Source organism: Mesocricetus auratus, unplaced genomic scaffold, assembly GCF_017639785.1.
Source record: "Mesocricetus auratus isolate SY011 unplaced genomic scaffold, BCM_Maur_2.0 Super-Scaffold_100027, whole genome shotgun sequence".
NCBI lineage: Eukaryota > Metazoa > Chordata > Mammalia > Rodentia > Cricetidae > Mesocricetus > Mesocricetus auratus.
The window spans coordinates 24071154-24087961 of record NW_024429208.1 but is presented as its reverse complement, the minus strand read 5'-3'; the positions used below and the strand labels follow the sequence as shown (position 1 = coordinate 24087961).

The 16808-nt window shown below is 52.2% G+C and overlaps 1 protein-coding gene across 1 annotated transcript in view; it reads right to left on the bottom strand.

Annotated features, from left to right (window-relative positions):
- Cdh23 (cadherin related 23) overlaps positions 1 to 16808 on the bottom strand; it is a 365574-nt gene that overhangs the window by 3297 nt on the left and 345469 nt on the right. The window contains 16 exon segments of the mRNA XM_040732605.1: positions 34 to 154; positions 1656 to 1753; positions 2033 to 2289; positions 4228 to 4389; positions 4466 to 4717; positions 4810 to 4939; positions 5571 to 5684; positions 5813 to 6004; positions 7363 to 7574; positions 7699 to 7876; positions 8937 to 9056; positions 9980 to 10117; positions 10372 to 10541; positions 11048 to 11272; positions 12820 to 12936; positions 16324 to 16782. Of these exon segments, the coding sequence (XP_040588539.1) occupies positions 34 to 154; positions 1656 to 1753; positions 2033 to 2289; positions 4228 to 4389; positions 4466 to 4717; positions 4810 to 4939; positions 5571 to 5684; positions 5813 to 6004; positions 7363 to 7574; positions 7699 to 7876; positions 8937 to 9056; positions 9980 to 10117; positions 10372 to 10541; positions 11048 to 11272; positions 12820 to 12936; positions 16324 to 16782 (2945 nt within the window).

Genomic DNA, 16808 nt, shown 5'->3' with positions numbered 1-16808 from the left:
GACCACAGGGACTGCCTGGCAGAGCAACGGTACCTGCAGGGCAGACATGTCATCCGGCAGCCGGACAGAGATGGCGGGCTGCACATCCAGGACGTTGTAGTTCCGGAAGAGGTTCCGCAGTTGCTCCTTGTTCTCATCAATCATCTGGATGACCCTGTGATGGGGGAAGTCCTTCTGTGTATATGTTTGTGATATTGGTTGATGGATAAAGCACTGTTGGCTTTAGGGAAACAAGATAGGTGGGACTAGGAGAGGTGGAGGATTCTGGGAAATGGAGGCACAGTCAGTCACCATATAGGATGCGAGAGCAAGAGGTCCAGTCCTTTCTCTGGTAAGAGAAGACCACGTGGAAAAACTCAGATTAGCAGCTATGGGTTAATAATTAAGTCAGAGCTAGCCAATAAGAAACCATTGTAAACTGGGTGTTGGTGGCGCATGCCTTTAATCCCAGCACTCGGGAGGCAGAGGCAGGTGGATCTCTGCGAGATTGAGATCAGCCTGGTCTACAGAACTAGTTCCAGGACAGCCTCCAAAGCCACAGAGAAACCCTGTCTTGTAAAACAAAAAACAAAACAACAAAAAAGAAAAAGAAACCATTGTAAACAGCCAACAGCTTCATAACTATTATAGCGTTCTGCATTTTCATTTGGGACATGGCTCTGGGACCAGGCTGGCATGAAGAATTCCTGTTACAACCCTGCACAAGGGTGTGGTCTCTGCGCCACCTCTGTCACCCATCGCCTCCAAGAGCCACCCTCCACCCTGGGAGCAGTGTACTCAGCTCCTGCCATGAGCCCTAATGATCACATTCTGTTCTGAAGCTTCCCAAGAGAAGTTGGGAGAGCTTAGCATCTTACAGGACCCCCAGGCCAGTGTCCAAGGTCTTGATGTACCCCAAACAAATGGACACTTTTATAGGCTAGGAGTGTGTGGTGGTTTGAATAGGAATAACACCAATATACTCATTGATTTAATGCTTGGTTTCACTAGCGAGCGGCACTATTAAGAGGCGTGGCCTTGCTGGAGGAAGTGTGTCACTGGGTAGGGGTGGGCATTGAGGTTTCAGAAGTTCAAGCCAGGCCCAGGTCCAGTGTCTTTCTGCTGCCTGCAGATTTGGATGTAGAACTCTCAGCTCCTTCTCTAGCACCATGTCTGCCTGTGTGCCGCCATGTTCCCATCATGACAACAATGGGTTAAACCTCTGAACTTGAAGCCAGAGAGGATTAAGAGTGTGTGTGTGTGTGTGTGTGTGTGTGTGTGTGTGTGTGTGTGTGTGTGTGTGTGAGACAGGGTTTCTCTGTGGCTTTGGAGGCTGTCCTGGAGCTAGCTCTTGTAGACCAGGCTGGTCTCGAACTCACAGAGATCTGCCTGCCTCTGCCTCCTGAGTGCTGGGAATAAAGGAGTGTGTCACCACTGCCCAGCCCAAGTGTTTTCCTTTAGAAGAGTTGCTGTGGTCACGGTGTCTCTTCACAGCAATAGAAACCTTAACTAAGACAGAGCGTGAGGCCCAGAGGGATGAACACAGCTCCTGGTGCCTCCCTTTTCCCCCAGCTCTGACCATGCACTGAGTCCAATAGTAAAGTGTGTGTCTGCTTTGGGGGTTCCCATCCCTCAAAACGGTGGGCAGGCCAGACACAGCCCCTCCCCCCACCTACCTGTCCACATCCAGGATGCGATTTGTGTCCCGGTTCACCACATGAATGAGCAGCTCTGTCTGTGCAAAGTTCACCCGCCCCTTCTTGTCCACATGGAACTAGGGGAGAAGGAAGTTTGTGGGGTACAGCTTGCACAGGGGACGGGGCGGGCAGGCATCTTGCAGGAGCCCACCCAGTGTGTCTGATGAGACCTAGCACTACCAAATCTCCACTAACTTCCGCACAGGGCTCATTCATCACCTTGTTTATGGATAAGGTAATGGAGGCCCGCAGACCTGGAGCCGTGCCCCAAAGGCTATTTTGCTGTGAGGTGACTAAGGGGTTGTCGCTTTTGCCCCTTCTCTTCCCACTGCCCCAGTCCTCGGTCCCCAGGGCACCTGCACATCATCTGTGTTGACAATGGCGCCTGTGATGTTGGAGAGCAGGCGAATGAACTCTTCCTCAAAGCCCCGCACGCGGTCTGGGATCTCATTGATGACTATCTTAACACGCTGGTCATCCCTCAGTATGTAAATGCCGATGATGGCGGTATCATTGTGGCCTGCCAGGTCTCGGGCCACAATGTCTACCACAAAATAGCCAGGACTGTAAGCCATGAAGAGATCAAAGGTGCGTAGGATGCCATCCACACTCCCTGTGAAAGAGTCCAGGGGTGGCATAGCTCAGGGACCACATACCGATGCTGAACCCTGCCCCCCATCCCCGTATCCTTGGGAAGAGGTCAGATTTCTTCACCTCTTCCTATCCTGAGGACTGGGGTTATGGGCATATTCCCCCCTGCCTGGCTGAAATCCCCTTACTTTTAATGGTTGCTCCAAGTTTTTACTTAAACATTGCATTTTAAATACCTTCAGGGTGTCCTGTCCAAAGATGATAGGGTGTGATTACCATTTCTGAGATCCATATGATCTTTCCCATGTACTAGGATCAGTGATCCTCAACCTTTCCTAATGCTGGGACCCTTTAACACAGTTCCTCATGTTGTGGTGACCCCCAAAGCATGACATTATTTCACTGCTACTTCATAACTGTCATTTTGCTACTGTTATGGATCATAATGTAAATGTCTGCTATGCAGATGGTCTTAGGTGACCCTTTTGAAAGGATTGTTCAACCCCCAAGGGGGTTTTGACCCCAGGTTGACAACCGGTGCACTAGACACACATACTTCAGAATTCCACAAATACAACAGACAAGTAGAGATGGCACAGCCTGGATGTAGAAAAGACAGACATGGATTCCAAACCTGCCACTTAGTATCTGGTGGCAGGCTCCCTACGCTTCTCTGCAACCTGGTTTATTAGAGTAAGAGCAGTGAGGGCTGGGATCGTAGCTCCATGGCTGTGCCTGCTCATCACACCCAGGACCCTGGGTTCAATTCCTACCTTAGCATTGAAGAAGGTAGGAAGGGGCTGGTATCTGGCTACATAACTCAGGAAGGTGGGATCTGAACTAGACCTTGAAGGACAGGAGGCAGACCAGGTAAGATGGAAGTTGGGATGGTATCAAGCAAGGCAGAGGGGTCAGTGGCCTAGGGGGCGGGTGGAGCAGACTGGCCGAGGCCATTTGACTTCTCTGGATACAGAGCCCATACGGATGGTAGGGGGCTATGCGGCCAGAAAGAAGGGGCTGGGAGGAAAGTAGAGGAGCCTTGAGTATCAGGCCAAGTCTTCTTGGCAGCCAAGACTGACGCACAGATGAGGAGCCCATGTGGAGAGTAATGGGCACCTTACAGGCCTGCCCAGTGTCCTGCCCATGCACACGGGTGTGCATTCAGAGCTATGTTGCCAGCTCCCCAGTGCCTTCCCAATGCCTGACACACAAGAGGTGCAAAGGCAAAGATGGGGAGCATTGTGGACTGGGTCATGGGGTGGGGGGTGGATGGCAGACAGAGGGGGGGATGGGAGGACAAAAGATGAGGAAAGCAAACGAGGACTTGGATGTAGCTCAGCTGATGCAGTGCTTGCCCGCATGTGTGAAGCCCCGGTTTCATCCCTAGCACTGTGTAAACAGGGAATGGTGACATACGACTGTGATCCCAGTACTTGGGAGGTAGAGGCAGGAGGATCAGGCACTCGGTCTCACTATATGGCCTTGGCTGTCCTGGAACTCAATAGGTAGATCAGGTTGGCCTCAAACTCAAAGATCTGTCTGCCTTTGCCTTCTTGCACCATTGTGTGTGGCTCAAAATTATTCTTGCCTACAAAGAGATCTTGAAGCCAGCTGGGCTACACAAGACCCTGCTGTTTAAAAAAGGAATAGAACACAGCCAGTAAGATAGCACTTACCACCAAGCCTGCTGACCTGCTTTTGATCCCTGGGGACTCACACAGTAAAGGAAAGAGCCAATTCCTGCAACTTCTCCACATGAGTTCTATGAGCATGCGCCTCCCTCCCCGGAATAAACACACACCCCAAGCACACACAGAAAAAGAACGCTTGTATGAAGAGGCAAACGGGTAGAGAACAGATAGAACAGCAGAAACCAGGTGGGCAAACAAAAGGGCTGACACGAATGGCTCACAAGACTCCATCTCAGGCCTGAAGTCCATGCAGTGACGGGGGCTCTCACCCATGGTGAAGACCTGGCCCACATCCTCCGAGTCGTTGGCAAGGGCCCGGAAGTAGTGGATAGCCAGGATGCCATAGAAGACCAGGCTGTTGTTGCCAATGTCCGCATCCAGGGCCAGCACCTGGATCAACTCCGATCCCACTTTGGCATCGGTGGCCACTCCTGCGGAAACGGGCAGGCCACATCAATGTCAGGGAAGGAGCCACCCATGCCCTCAGGCCCTGGCTGGTCCCTGCACCTGCGGTATACTCAGCCTTGGTGAAGCGTGGCGGCTGGTCATTGATGTCCTCCAGCACAACGCGCACCTCCTGCAGGGTAAGGTCAGTCAGCACATCGAGGGCTGGGGAGGGTCCTCGGGGAGGGGTCCAGCTGCGATTGCTGGATGCTTTGACGATGAAGGAGAAGATGGCCTCCTTTTCCCGATCCAGGTCTCTGAGCACCAGCAGGCGCCCATCAGGTTGTAGGTGGAAGTTCTTGTTCTCATTACCAGCTGTAGGCGGATGGGGCTCAGGGTGAGTGGAAGGGTACTCAGGGTCCTCTTCAAACCCAGGGCAGGTGGGGCACAGGCTCCATTGACCCCACCTGCAATGAAGTAGTACACGATGGCATTGGGACCCTCATCTGCGTCCACGGCACCTGTCACGTTGCCCACGAGGGTGCCACGGGGTGAGTGTTCAGGCACTGTCAGCAGCTGGTACTGGGGACTTCCCTTCTGTTGGGGAGGAAGTAGTTACAGGAGACACAAGCTCCGACTCTGGCCAGAGGACCTTTGGGTACCTACTTTGTGGATTTGAGGACTTCGTTGCCTCGAGAGCAAGCAGAACTACTACAACCTCCATGAGGACAGGACATAACCTCTGGTTTATACCCAGGGTGTGAGTGCACATCCTAACAAGTATACTTTTACATGCATTCACACAGCCTCTATGGGACATCCCATTTATGTGTGTGTGTGTGTGTGTGTGTGTGTATACACATATACCCACACCCCTCATCCCAGACACACTTTACAGAAGCCACACTAGGACCCTTCAAGTTCTGTTGTTGCCTTTTGTTTAAGTTTTGGCTCAAAGACTCCAGAGTGCCCATATCTGCACGCAAATGCGAAGGTACTGGGCATTTTTGCCTGCGTCTTGGATCTTTGAATGAAGCGTTGCAGTAGTGCCCAATTTTAAATGCCCTAGCTGTTTGGGGGAAGGCGCTGTTCTGTAGTCAGCGATTGTAGATGGAGGCTTGCTGTGTAACAACCAGATGCATATTAGGGCAGAGTACATGCATGTGTGGGCTCACAGGTGGTGAGTCCCTGTGGGGGTGTCACTGGTGCAGGGGATGGGTGGGCTCACAGGAGGCCTCACGAAGAGGGGTTCATTGTCATCAATGTCTTCCAGGGCCACCTGCAATGGCTGCATCGTCTCGTATGGCACTGGCTGGCCCAGGTCGCTGGCCACCAAGATGAGCTGGAGGTGAAGGAGCCCAGTCAGAGGGGAAAGATGAGGTTGGAGGTTGGCGTAGGGCCCTAAGGAAGCTCAGGGGAACAAGTCCCCCAGAGGCGGTCCACATAGCCCACCCCAACTCCTCCCCTTACGCTGTATACGGCCTGCTTCTCTCGGTCCAGGCGCTGGGCTGTCTGGATGAGGCCACTAACTGGGTCGATGGTGAAGTATTCCCAGTCACGGTTGCCTGCTGTCTTTAGGAAGCTGTATCGCACTGCCCCGTTGAGGCCTTCATCCTTGTCAGTGGCATAGACCTCATACACATTGGAGCGAAGAGGGATTTCCTGTGGGGGGGTCATAGGAGGGGGCACCTGGCCATTAGAAACCCCAGGCCCTGCTGAGCTCTTACATCCCTCAGCCCTGGCCTTCAGTTCTCTGCACCTCAAGTGCCTGCATTCCTTTAAGTTTTGTCTATGCCATGGAAGAAACCCACTGTAGACGTATGCTGGCCCCGCCCTAAGGATGTTCTTGACTGCTAGAAAAACTCTCAGCTCAGCCCGTCTTCATTGTTCACAATGAGTAGACGCTTCAAATGGCAGTCCTCTAATTAATAAGCGGGATGACAGATAATTATAAATGCTGGTTGTTCAGGAGACATGATCTCCCCAAATATAAAACCCTTGAAGGGAAAACTTAGCAAACGGAGCCTTTGGTGTGGAAAAGAATTGGATTACTATTAATTTATGTCCCATTTCCTTTCACACACACAAAAAAAAAGGATTTGAAGAGGTTGACAGGAATATATGAATTTAAATGAGATCGAATGAGTTTTAAAAATCAGGGTAAAGGAAGAGTACAATTAGCATAACACAGACGCTGAGGGCAAAGTGTGTGCCCCGAGTCTCTGCAGGGTCATTTGAGGGAGTTAGGCCACTGTGAGCTCCTTAGTGGCAAAGAGGAAAGGACCAATGCATCACCGCAGGTATGCCGCCAGGCCCAGTATTTCCCAGGCCTCTGTTTTCGGATCCTTTTCTCCCACAGAACCTCAAAAAGCAGACAGAATGACAAGATGGTCTCAGCACTGATATTCTGAGATGCGGGACTTGCTTGAGTTTTTAGGGCAGAGGACAAGCCAGAGATGTCCCAACTATGTCCACCAATTGTCACCCGGGCCTTAGGGTAGACGGGAAGAATAGAGACGGCACATGTCCCCTAACTGGATGGCCAGCTAGACCAAACGCCGAGGGCACTTGCACCATATATCTTGGCACCAGCAGGGCCACCAGGCAGATGGAAGGGTCTTGTGTTTATTTTTACTATGTCTGGGGGAAGTGGGCAGCAGGAGGCCCTGATGCTCCCTGGTAGAGTCTGCAGACAAGAGATGACGTGTGTGTCATTATTACTCCCACTCTCATACGAAGACGAGACTCGGAGAATCCACTCACTCAAGCTCATTTGCCTGAGTAGCCGGAGAGTCCCACTTGAAACTAGATCTTTTCCTAGCACTGCCTACAGGACTACCCGGCCCTCAAGATCTTTTCCGTGTGGCACTGGGCAAGTCTGCTCTCCTTGTATGGCCTCAGTTTCTACACTCTCACAATGGGGGCCCCTCTACTCTGCCCGACGGTGAATGCAGGGTGAGGCAGTGGGCTGCCCGTGGAAACAGAGTGTCAGTGAGCAGTGGCCCCGGGATCGAGAGTACCTCTCTGATGTGCAGGACGGTACCATTGGGCGGGCGCACAAAGACTGGGCGGTTGTCGTTGACATCGATGACCTCCACCAGAAGCATGGTGGTGCCCCAGAGCGGGGGCTCCCCACCATCCGTGGCCACCACAGTCAGGTTGAACCTCTCGTAGGACTGCAGTGGCCGCTGTGTGGTCACCAGGCCCGAGTCCGTGTCCACGAAGAAAGCCTCTGGCAGTGGGGGAGAGCAAAGGAATAGCGTTGGCTCAGACATTGTCTGCTCCTCCTCCTCTCGGACCAGGGCTGTAGCCATGGCTGTTTGCCCCCTCCCAACCCCCCAAGAAAGCCCATGTACCCATTCCAGGGCCCTCGAGAGAGTAGGTCAGCTGCCCATTGGAGCCCTCATCCTGGTCGGTGGCCAGCATGGTGATGACCGAGGTGCCTGCTGGTTCATTCTCGTACACACTTGTGCTGAACTGCGGTTTGGAGAACTGAGGCCGGCAGTCATTCACATCAAGTACTTGGATCACCACCTGGGGAGAGCACAAGGCAGTGAAAGGGGCTGCCTTAGGAAACTCCATCACACAAGGGTAAGGTGGAGTAGGGGAGGGACAGGGCACCACCCCGGTTGGAAAGTACTGCCATTTAATTAGTAAATTAATTCATGTTTTGAGACGGGATCTTTATGGGCTGTCCTGGAACTTGCTATGTAGACCAGGCTGGCCTTGAACTCAGAGATCCTCTTGCCTCTGCCTCTCAGGTGGTAGGATTAAAGGCGTACGCCATCACACCCATCTGTATTATTTACTTCCTGAGCCAGGGTCTTAGACTGGGGTATAGTTCAGTTGATAGAGTGCTGGTCTCTTGGTAGCTAGCATGCATGAGGCTCTGGGCTCAATCTCCAGCACTTCACACACTGGGCGTGGTTGTACATGCTGTAATCCTAGCACTTGGAAGGTAGAGGCAGGGGGGATCAGGAGTTCAAGGTCAACCTCAGCTACAAGAGTTTAAGTTACCCTGGGACACATGAGAACCTGAAATTACCACATCTCCCCTCCAGGGAAGGCCTCTTGTATGAGGGCAACATACGGTACATAATGAGACTGTCTCAAAAAACTGAAAAAATAAAAAAGGAGCCATGAGTGAAGACAGATAGTTTAGTTTTTACTGCTGTACGGTTTTGTTGGGCACCCGGAAATGCTGGGCCATGAAGACGCACAAGAGTCACGAGGCAGCCGCGTGTTGGTGGCGCACACCTTTAATCCCAGCACTTGGGTGGCAGAGGCAGGCAGATCTCTGCGAGTTCGAGGCCAGCCTGGTTTACAGAGCGAGTTCCAGGACAGCCTCCAAAACAATACAGAGAAACCCTGTCTTGAAAAACCAAACAAAACACAACAAAACAAAAAAGAGTCATTAGGCATACTTGGCTGTTCATGCAACATTTGGGAATGAGAGGTTTCTCCCAGAAAGGCAACCTTTTATTTCTTTCCTGTCACCTGAGGGGGCTGGTGGCCCTGTTCCCACTTGGAACAGTCATTCTCTAGGGACTTGGCTTGCTGCTTCCAGCCCTGGGCCCAGGTTGGTGCCCCTCACCTGCACGGAGTTCTCTCGACGGTTACTGGCCACATCCCCTGGGTTGTCTTTGGCCAAGGCTGTTAGGATATAGTGGTCCTTCTTCTCCCGGTCCAGAGAGGATAGCACATAGATGTCACCCTAGTTGGAAGAGGAGGGATTCAGGTGATTCGTCAATTTGACATGTTTACTGAGCACCTGCTATGACCAGATGCTATCAGAGTCTGGAGGGAATGCTCTGAAGAAAGTTGCTAGTCTCCATGATGTCCCTGTTCTCCGTGATGTCCCTGTTCTTGCCCTCACTACCACATTCTGTCTGGGATGGAGTGACTATCCAGGCTGCAGCCACCTGCCTGACCACTGTCTGGCATAAAGTACCTACTCTGATAACAGCCATTGTTTTCAGTTGGAGCTCACATGGATCAGGAGTAAAACCTCCTAGAGGGAAGTGTGCAGAGGACAGAGAGGAGCAGGCGGGCAACTCCTGGAACCGGGAGAGGCTCGTCTGACGAGCCCTGCCCTTGGTGAGGCTGCCTCCTTACACTGCACACAGCAGCTTCTGGACAAAGAGGCTTGAGCTCCCCAACCCATCCTTTCCTCGGAATTTCTACTCACAAAAGACCAAGGCTCATGGGGACTTGTGGATCCCACCCTTTCGAGTACCTTTCCCTCTCTCCACATTGAGTACAGGGCCATGCATGCAGCAGGCGCTCCAACATCAGGCCCGATTCCCACAGCGCTCCTCATGTGACAGTTTCAAGAAGTGGTTCCTGGGACTCGTTTCAAGTTTTGGGGCACATCCTGTCACACCAAAGGGCCAGTTCCTAAAGCCGGTGGCCGCTTCCTTCTGTTTGTCTTGGAACATTAAGGGACTGTAGTCCTACCACCACCTGGGACTCTGAGGAGAGTTTGCTATCTTAGCTAGAGCAACCCAAGTCCACAAATACCCAGGAGACAGGACCCAGAAACAGGGAGATGTGGGGGGGGCTGCCTTTTGTGGCTTTGTAGACCAGGGCTCTGGGCCTTCCCACTCCTGGTGTCAGGCCCTCCTATTGCCTACTTACAGTGTTGGGGTTGATGGCGAACTTGCCCTCTCCATCTCCCAGACTGTATTCGATGAGGGCAAAGTTGCCCGAGTCAGCATCTGTAGCAGTGACCCTCAGGATGACTGTGCCCACAGCCACATCTTCAAAAATGGCTTCCTACAGAGAAGAGGAGGAGAGAGGGGAGATGGGGATGGGAAAAAGGAGGGGAGCAGGCTCATCCTTGGAACTTATGCACTGCTCAATAATTCCCTAGTGCCGAGGGGTCCCAGGGCAGCGTGTTGTGCATGCACTCAGCATTCCAGGGGCCGGGGCAGGGAGGGAGGGGGGGCAATTAGGAGTGGAAGGGCACACCAAAGACCCCAAGGTCCTGATAAGCAGGTCCTGACCCTCACATTGGTCTGGCCACCCACCTGGTAGGAGGGCTGGTCAAAGATGGGGTTGTTGTCGTTAATGTCCACGATTTCCAGGTAGACAGGGATCTCGGCTGCACGGGGTGGCGACCCGCTGTCTGAGGCCCTCACTGTGAAGTTAAGCCAGTGCACCTCTTCATAGTCCACTGTCCGGTTGGCAATGACCTTCCCTGAGACACAGAGGCACCCACTGATGAGGATCTGGGACTCTCAGGGGGAGGACTCTCAGGGGCTCTTTGCAAGAATTGTGAATAGGTAGTGCTGCCCATAGCAGGACAGAGGTTGAGGAAGAGACTGTCGTCAGTTGCCCTTCTCAATGAGGAGCTAAGAAAACTTCCTGTGGTCGCTGGAATGGATATCAGTGACCCCAAGGCACCTGAGACTCCTCCATGTCTAAGACCCCACTCCCAAGGGGATATGCTCATAGGAACTTGGGTGACAGAAATGGTAGAAGGAAGGGCTCTCTAGGATTCCAACAGACATCTATGGGCTTTCGTCCAAACTAGAACTATCGGAAAATGACTGGTATGCCAACCATCTTGAATCTGGCCTAGGCCACTGCAGGGTGGGGGTGGAGCCCCAACTAGATATTGAGAATTGAGTCACAGTCCCACTGGGGACTAACAGGTATGGATATACAACCCCAATCCTCCCTTCTGGGAGATCCACCACCTACCTGCGGTAGAGTCTTCAAGCTGGACATATCCCGGGGGTGTGAGGTCCAGCAGGGTGTAGGTGATCAGCCCATTGAGGCCCTTGTCAGGGTCAACTGCAGCCACAGCAATGAGTGTGGTGCCTGGGGTGGCCCCCTCCAGGACCCGCTCGGTGTAATAGGTGATCCCAAAGGGCTTGAACTGGGGTGTGTTGTCATTTACGTCCAGGATGTTGACTGTAAGCTTGGCTGGGGTGGGGGTGGGAGTAAATGCCAGGGACAGACACCAGCGTGTCACCCTGATGCCTTCTGCGCCCCCCTATGCTCTGCTTGCCTTCCTTTACCCCAGAGCCTAGGGGTTCCAAGTTCAGAGGAGAGCAATGTCGCACACTATTTTATTTTATGCGTATGAGCTGCTCGTGCTTGTATGTGTGTGTGAGTGTGCGTGCACACACGGGTGCATGAACGTACACATGCATATGTACATGCATGTGTGTGGAGGTCAGAGGTCAACCTCAGTTGCTCTTCCTCAGATCTGCCGCTTGCCCGGAACTCACCAAGTAGGCTGAACTGATTGGTCAGTTCAGGGATGCCTTATCTCTACCTCCCCAGTCCTGGGATTACAAGTATGTGTACTGTGCCTGGAATTTTTTTCCTTTTTGTTTTTTGAGATGGGGTTTCCTGGTGTAGCTCTGGCTATTCTGGAACTTGCTCTATAGCTTGGGCAGGCTTTGAACTCAGAGATCTGCCTGCCTTTGCCTTCTGAGTGCTGGGATTACAGGCATGAGCTACCACCTCCCGGCTAATGCCCAGGATTTTATGTGGGTTCTTATGATCAAACTCAGGTCCTCATGCTTGCAAGACAAGCACTTCACCAGCTAGCTACATCTCCCCTGAGAATCTGTCTCAACTCTCAGACTGTAACCTGTGACCTGTGACCTTTCCCTCTGATAGGAGCATGGCTTTTCCGTAAGACGAGAGATTCATATTCTACCAGTGGGCGGGGTGGCTCTGACACAGCCTTTGTTCTTTCCGGGGCCACAGTTTCCCAACAAACTCTGAGAGCTAAGATGAAGATGGTCTCAGACCACCCCTCTGATCCAACCTTCTCTAGTCCCTCTGAGTGGTGCCCCCCTCAGCAGAAGCAGCCTGAGCCTCTGACCTTAAAATCTCAGGCCATGTCAGAGATAAACAAGTGCACACTTCCCTCTGAAACTGAAGATAAGCAGCCAGTGTCTGCCAGGCCCAAGACACCCCAATAACTGTCTTTGTTTTCTATCAGTAGCCACTTTAGACCACCCCAATCCTACTCTTTCCACTGCCCCCTCTGCCTAGCCCAACCAATCCAGCCCATAATAGCTTCCCAGTGCATGCCCCCTTCTCTAGCATTGAGCCTGCCCCACTGTGGTCTGCAGCCTTGAGTTCCCTTTTTTGCTCTTTGCTTCCGGTCCTGACCCTATGGCCTCCTATCAGATCACTATCCGAGGGACAGTTCCTGTCTCCTATTCTAGCCACACCCTGGATTCCAGTATTACGCTGACATCCTCCCTTCCCAGCTTTACCGATTCTCTTCCCCCTCAGAGTCTAAGGGTGCAGGTCCCACACGTTTAGGGTCGCAGTCACCCTGAGTTTCAGAGTGGCTGTCACTTTCCTAAGGTAGCCTGATTCTTCAGTAGCCCTGGCAGCTGAGTCCTGGGAGTCCCTCCTTATAGTCAGGCCTGTACTTGCTCTTAGCCCATCCCAGCCCTTCAAATGGCTCTGAGTGACCCATAAGACACACTAGCAGGGAATCTTACCATTTGGCACACTGACAGAACTCTCTGGGAGGTCGCTGGCATTGTCAATCACTGAGAGCGTGACCTCATAGGTAGCAACCAATTCTCGGTTCAGGGGAGACTTTACCATCACAGACCCTGTGGGCCAGACCAAGTCAGACTCAGAGGGGAACCCCATGAAGTCTGGGTTTCACATAGCCCCTGCCCCACCACACCCACCATCCTGATAGAGGGCACTAGTCCCTGATGGACCACAAGACTTGTGTCTGGGATGGTCTATATAAAGCCACTCATAGAAGCTGGGGCCCATCTCTCTCTGCCCTGAAGCCAGTGCTGGCGACTTTGGGCAAGCTGTCCAACCTCTGTTTTCCTCATTACAAAAGGGGGAAATTGTACCACCACCACAGAGGCTCCAGGGAATCAGAAAATGATTCTATCAATGAAGTACTTGGAACTTAGACACAAAGTGCTATGTAATCTTTGAAAATAAATACAACATGAAGCTTGTATTCCACAACAGTGTGAATGTTCTCCATACTGCTGAAGAATATACTAAAAAAAATGGCTGAGGTAAGCCACACCCAGGAGCACACATCTGAGGCAGGAGTCCAGTGAGTTTTAGGCCAGCCTGGGCTACGAAACAAGATCTTGTCTCAAAAACTAAACCTAGCTGAGCGAGGTGGTGTATGCCTGTAGTTCCAGCCAAGCAACAGAGTGAAGTAGGGGACTGGAGAGAGGGGTCCATGGTTAAGAGCACTGGCTGCCCTTCCGGAAGACCCAGGTTTTATTCCCGGCAATCACATGGTGGCTCACAACTATCTGTTACTCCATCTCTGGGTTCCATGGATATTGCATGCACAAGGTGCACAGACATAAAAGCAGGCAAACACCAGTGCACATAAGATAAAATTTAAGTAACAAATTAAGAAATAGAGCTGCTAATTTTTAAAAAATGAGACAGGAGTTCAAGATAACTTAAGTGAGACCCTCTCTTAAAATAAAATAAAATGGGGGCTGGGAATACAGCTGAGTGATGGTGTACTCGCCTAGCATACCCGGTTACCAGCAAGAAGGAAAAAGGTAAATTTTAATGCTCTGTGTCACAATTTTACAAATGCTTATGTTCCAAGAAGATCTCTTGGCATCTGGAAGCAGGACAACTACCCTGGAGGGACAGACTGGAAACCCTAGGCATGCCCCTTTGTCCTGACTAAGTAGACATGGTGTTGATGACAGGACAGAGATCAGTCTGGTGACAACAGGATCCTTCTCTTCCCTGATAACTCCTAGGGTGCTCAGGTGTTGCATAAACCAGAGAGGAACTCTCTAGAAGTTCTGGTTTTGCTGAACAGTCAATCTGCTGGGGGCCTTTCTTCTTCCTGCCTGGTGGGGCCTGGGTGCCTCCTCCTGATCTCCCCTCATTGCCCTAGACCAAGATCTCCTTCTGCCTCTTAGGTACCAGGGTCTTAGGATGTCCTTCCCCTTGGCAGACCCCCTTCTGGGTTGCTGTCCTCCACAGGTCCCCAGCCATGGGGGGTCACTTACCCTGGGCGGCCGCCTCCTCCTCCTCCTCTTCCTACTCTCGCTCCCCTGTCCCCCGGGCTAGGGAGCGAGGTTGGGGAGAGGGCAGCTGCGTTCAGTCTGCAAAGGCTGGGCACGGCTTGAGCCGGCCCCCGGGGCAGGGAGGGTGGGGTATGAGGCGTGGAGGAAGGCCATGGGGGAGAAGCAGAGAGGAGATGAGGTGGAAAGTGACAGAACAGAGCTCAAACCTGTAGGCCTGCCAGCCGTGAGGGAGAAAGAGAGGGTTAACACTGGTTAGTTCAGGTGCAGCGAAGAGGGGTGGGGGCAGGGTGGGGGTGGGGGGGGTGGTAGCGGGACTCAGAGCTGGCCAGGGCAAGAGGGGCTGGGATGGGGAGGAGGGGTAGAGGGGAAGGAAAAGGGGTTGAGAACCCAGCTGAAGGGGAGGCGGTTGGGGAATCTCGGGAGAAAAGGGTAGGAGAGCCAAGCAAGGGGGCTGGGAGCCACGAGGGAGGTGGACAGAGAAGACACTGGAAAGGAAAATAGAAAAAGAATCGGTGAGAGACAGCAGGGAACAAGGAAAAGTTGGGGAAGGCAGGCTATCCAGGGAGGCGGGGTGAGTGGCTCTCCATGGTCCTAACAGACCAGCCAGGACCCTCTTTGGCTTGGCCTAGGCTGGCACACAATGCTACCAACTCCTCCCAGGGTTTCACGGGTTATCTTTTTTCTCTTTTGAGTTGCAAGCACAGAGGAGATTAACCCTACTCTGCTTCATTTCTGGGTTTTGTGTTCACCCCTCCCCCATCCCTTCACGCCTGTCCTCTCGGGCAGTGTGCATGTGACATGCATGCGGTATGCGTGTGTTGAGACTGGGGGCGTAGCTCAGTTGTAGAGAACTAACCCAGCATGCTGGAGGCGCTGGGTTTGAACCCTTCAGTCCTTTGTACAACAGGCCTCACTCGGGAGGTAAAGGGAAGACGACCAAAGTTCTAAGTCGTTTTCATCCATAATACAAGTTTGAGGCCAGCCTGGGTTGCATGAGTACCCATCTCAAAGATAAATAAATCAGAGTATGCCTGAGAAACATCTGTCCCTTACAGTTAACGCAAATGCTGCTGTGGGGTGTATCCCACTATCTCTCACCTTTTCAGCAGGCACCCCTCCCTCTCCACTGCTGTGTGCCCACCCAATGGCTAGCTATTGCCTGGTATCCCATGGTGTGTACTCACCTCTGTGATGCTAGGTCCTAGGATCTGAACAACTCTGTGATTGCTGTCTGATGGTGACCCTGGTCTGGACTCTACAGCAGCGCAGGAATCCCAATGCCCCTATACTATCACCATGACAACAGTATACGGATGTCTACTGGTTATCTATGGGGCACTCATGTTGCCTCACTATACATTTCTCTCAATAGTGATGTTTTTAGCATTTTGTCATTGCCATGCTAATTTTTATGACACTCCATATAAGACTTGCGCCCCTCCCTGACTCTCCAGAGGACCAAAACCATTCAACTGTTGGACAAACAGTAAACTGTCAAAATTAGTCAGCAGGATAAACCACAAAAGACAAAATCATGACTCTGTTTCTATGATAATGGAAGATTATAAGGCCACAGACATAGTTCACAGAAATTTTAAGTGCGTCAATCAAAGGTGTTTGGCCAAATCTCCTTATTAAGGAAATATGGGCTGGTACTGTTTTCCATTTGAATTGCAAACATTAAAACTCTGTAATGCCAAATGCGAGCATGAATGTGGGAGCATGGGCACTGCTGCAACACTGTAGGGTGAAGGGGCCAGAAAGGGCTGAGCAGCCTTGCCAAGGGAGGCAGAGGCCAGAGGAAGGCAGCAGAGGAGCAAGGACAGGAAGTGGGGTAGAGGAGAAGACAAGAGCACAAAGGGAATGGAAGAGGAAGGAGGGGAGGGAGGCAGACAGAAGGGAGCCAGGATTCTGGGTCTGGGTCAGGAGAGGGTGTTGGCGAGCTCCTGGCCTCCCTCCTACCTGTATTGACATTCACAGCAAAGGTATCTTCCTGGTCAGGCACCAGGCGGTCGGTGTCATCCTTGGCCACGATGTTGATGATGTGGTACTCCAGTTTTGGGTTGAGGTCAAGGTCAATAGCCGTGACGTTGGCAATGACAGTGCCTGGCTCTGCGGATTCCAGCACACTCACTGTCTGGACGGGGTTGAGGAACTCAGGACGGGAGTCGTTGATGTCATCAATCAGGATGGTGATGATGGCTGTGCCTGACAAGGGGACAGTGCCCCTGTCGGTGGCCACCACTGTCAACCTGTAGGATTCCTGTTCTTCTCTGTCAATGGTGGCATTGCCAACACGGAGGACTCCAGTGACTGGATGGATGAGGAAGCGGTCCTGAGCCCCGGCCTCTATCCGGTACACCAACTCCCCATTGAGGCCACTGTCCTCATCTGTGGCTGTGACTTGAAGGACTGAGAATCCTGTGGGAAGGAGTTGGGGAGTTCTA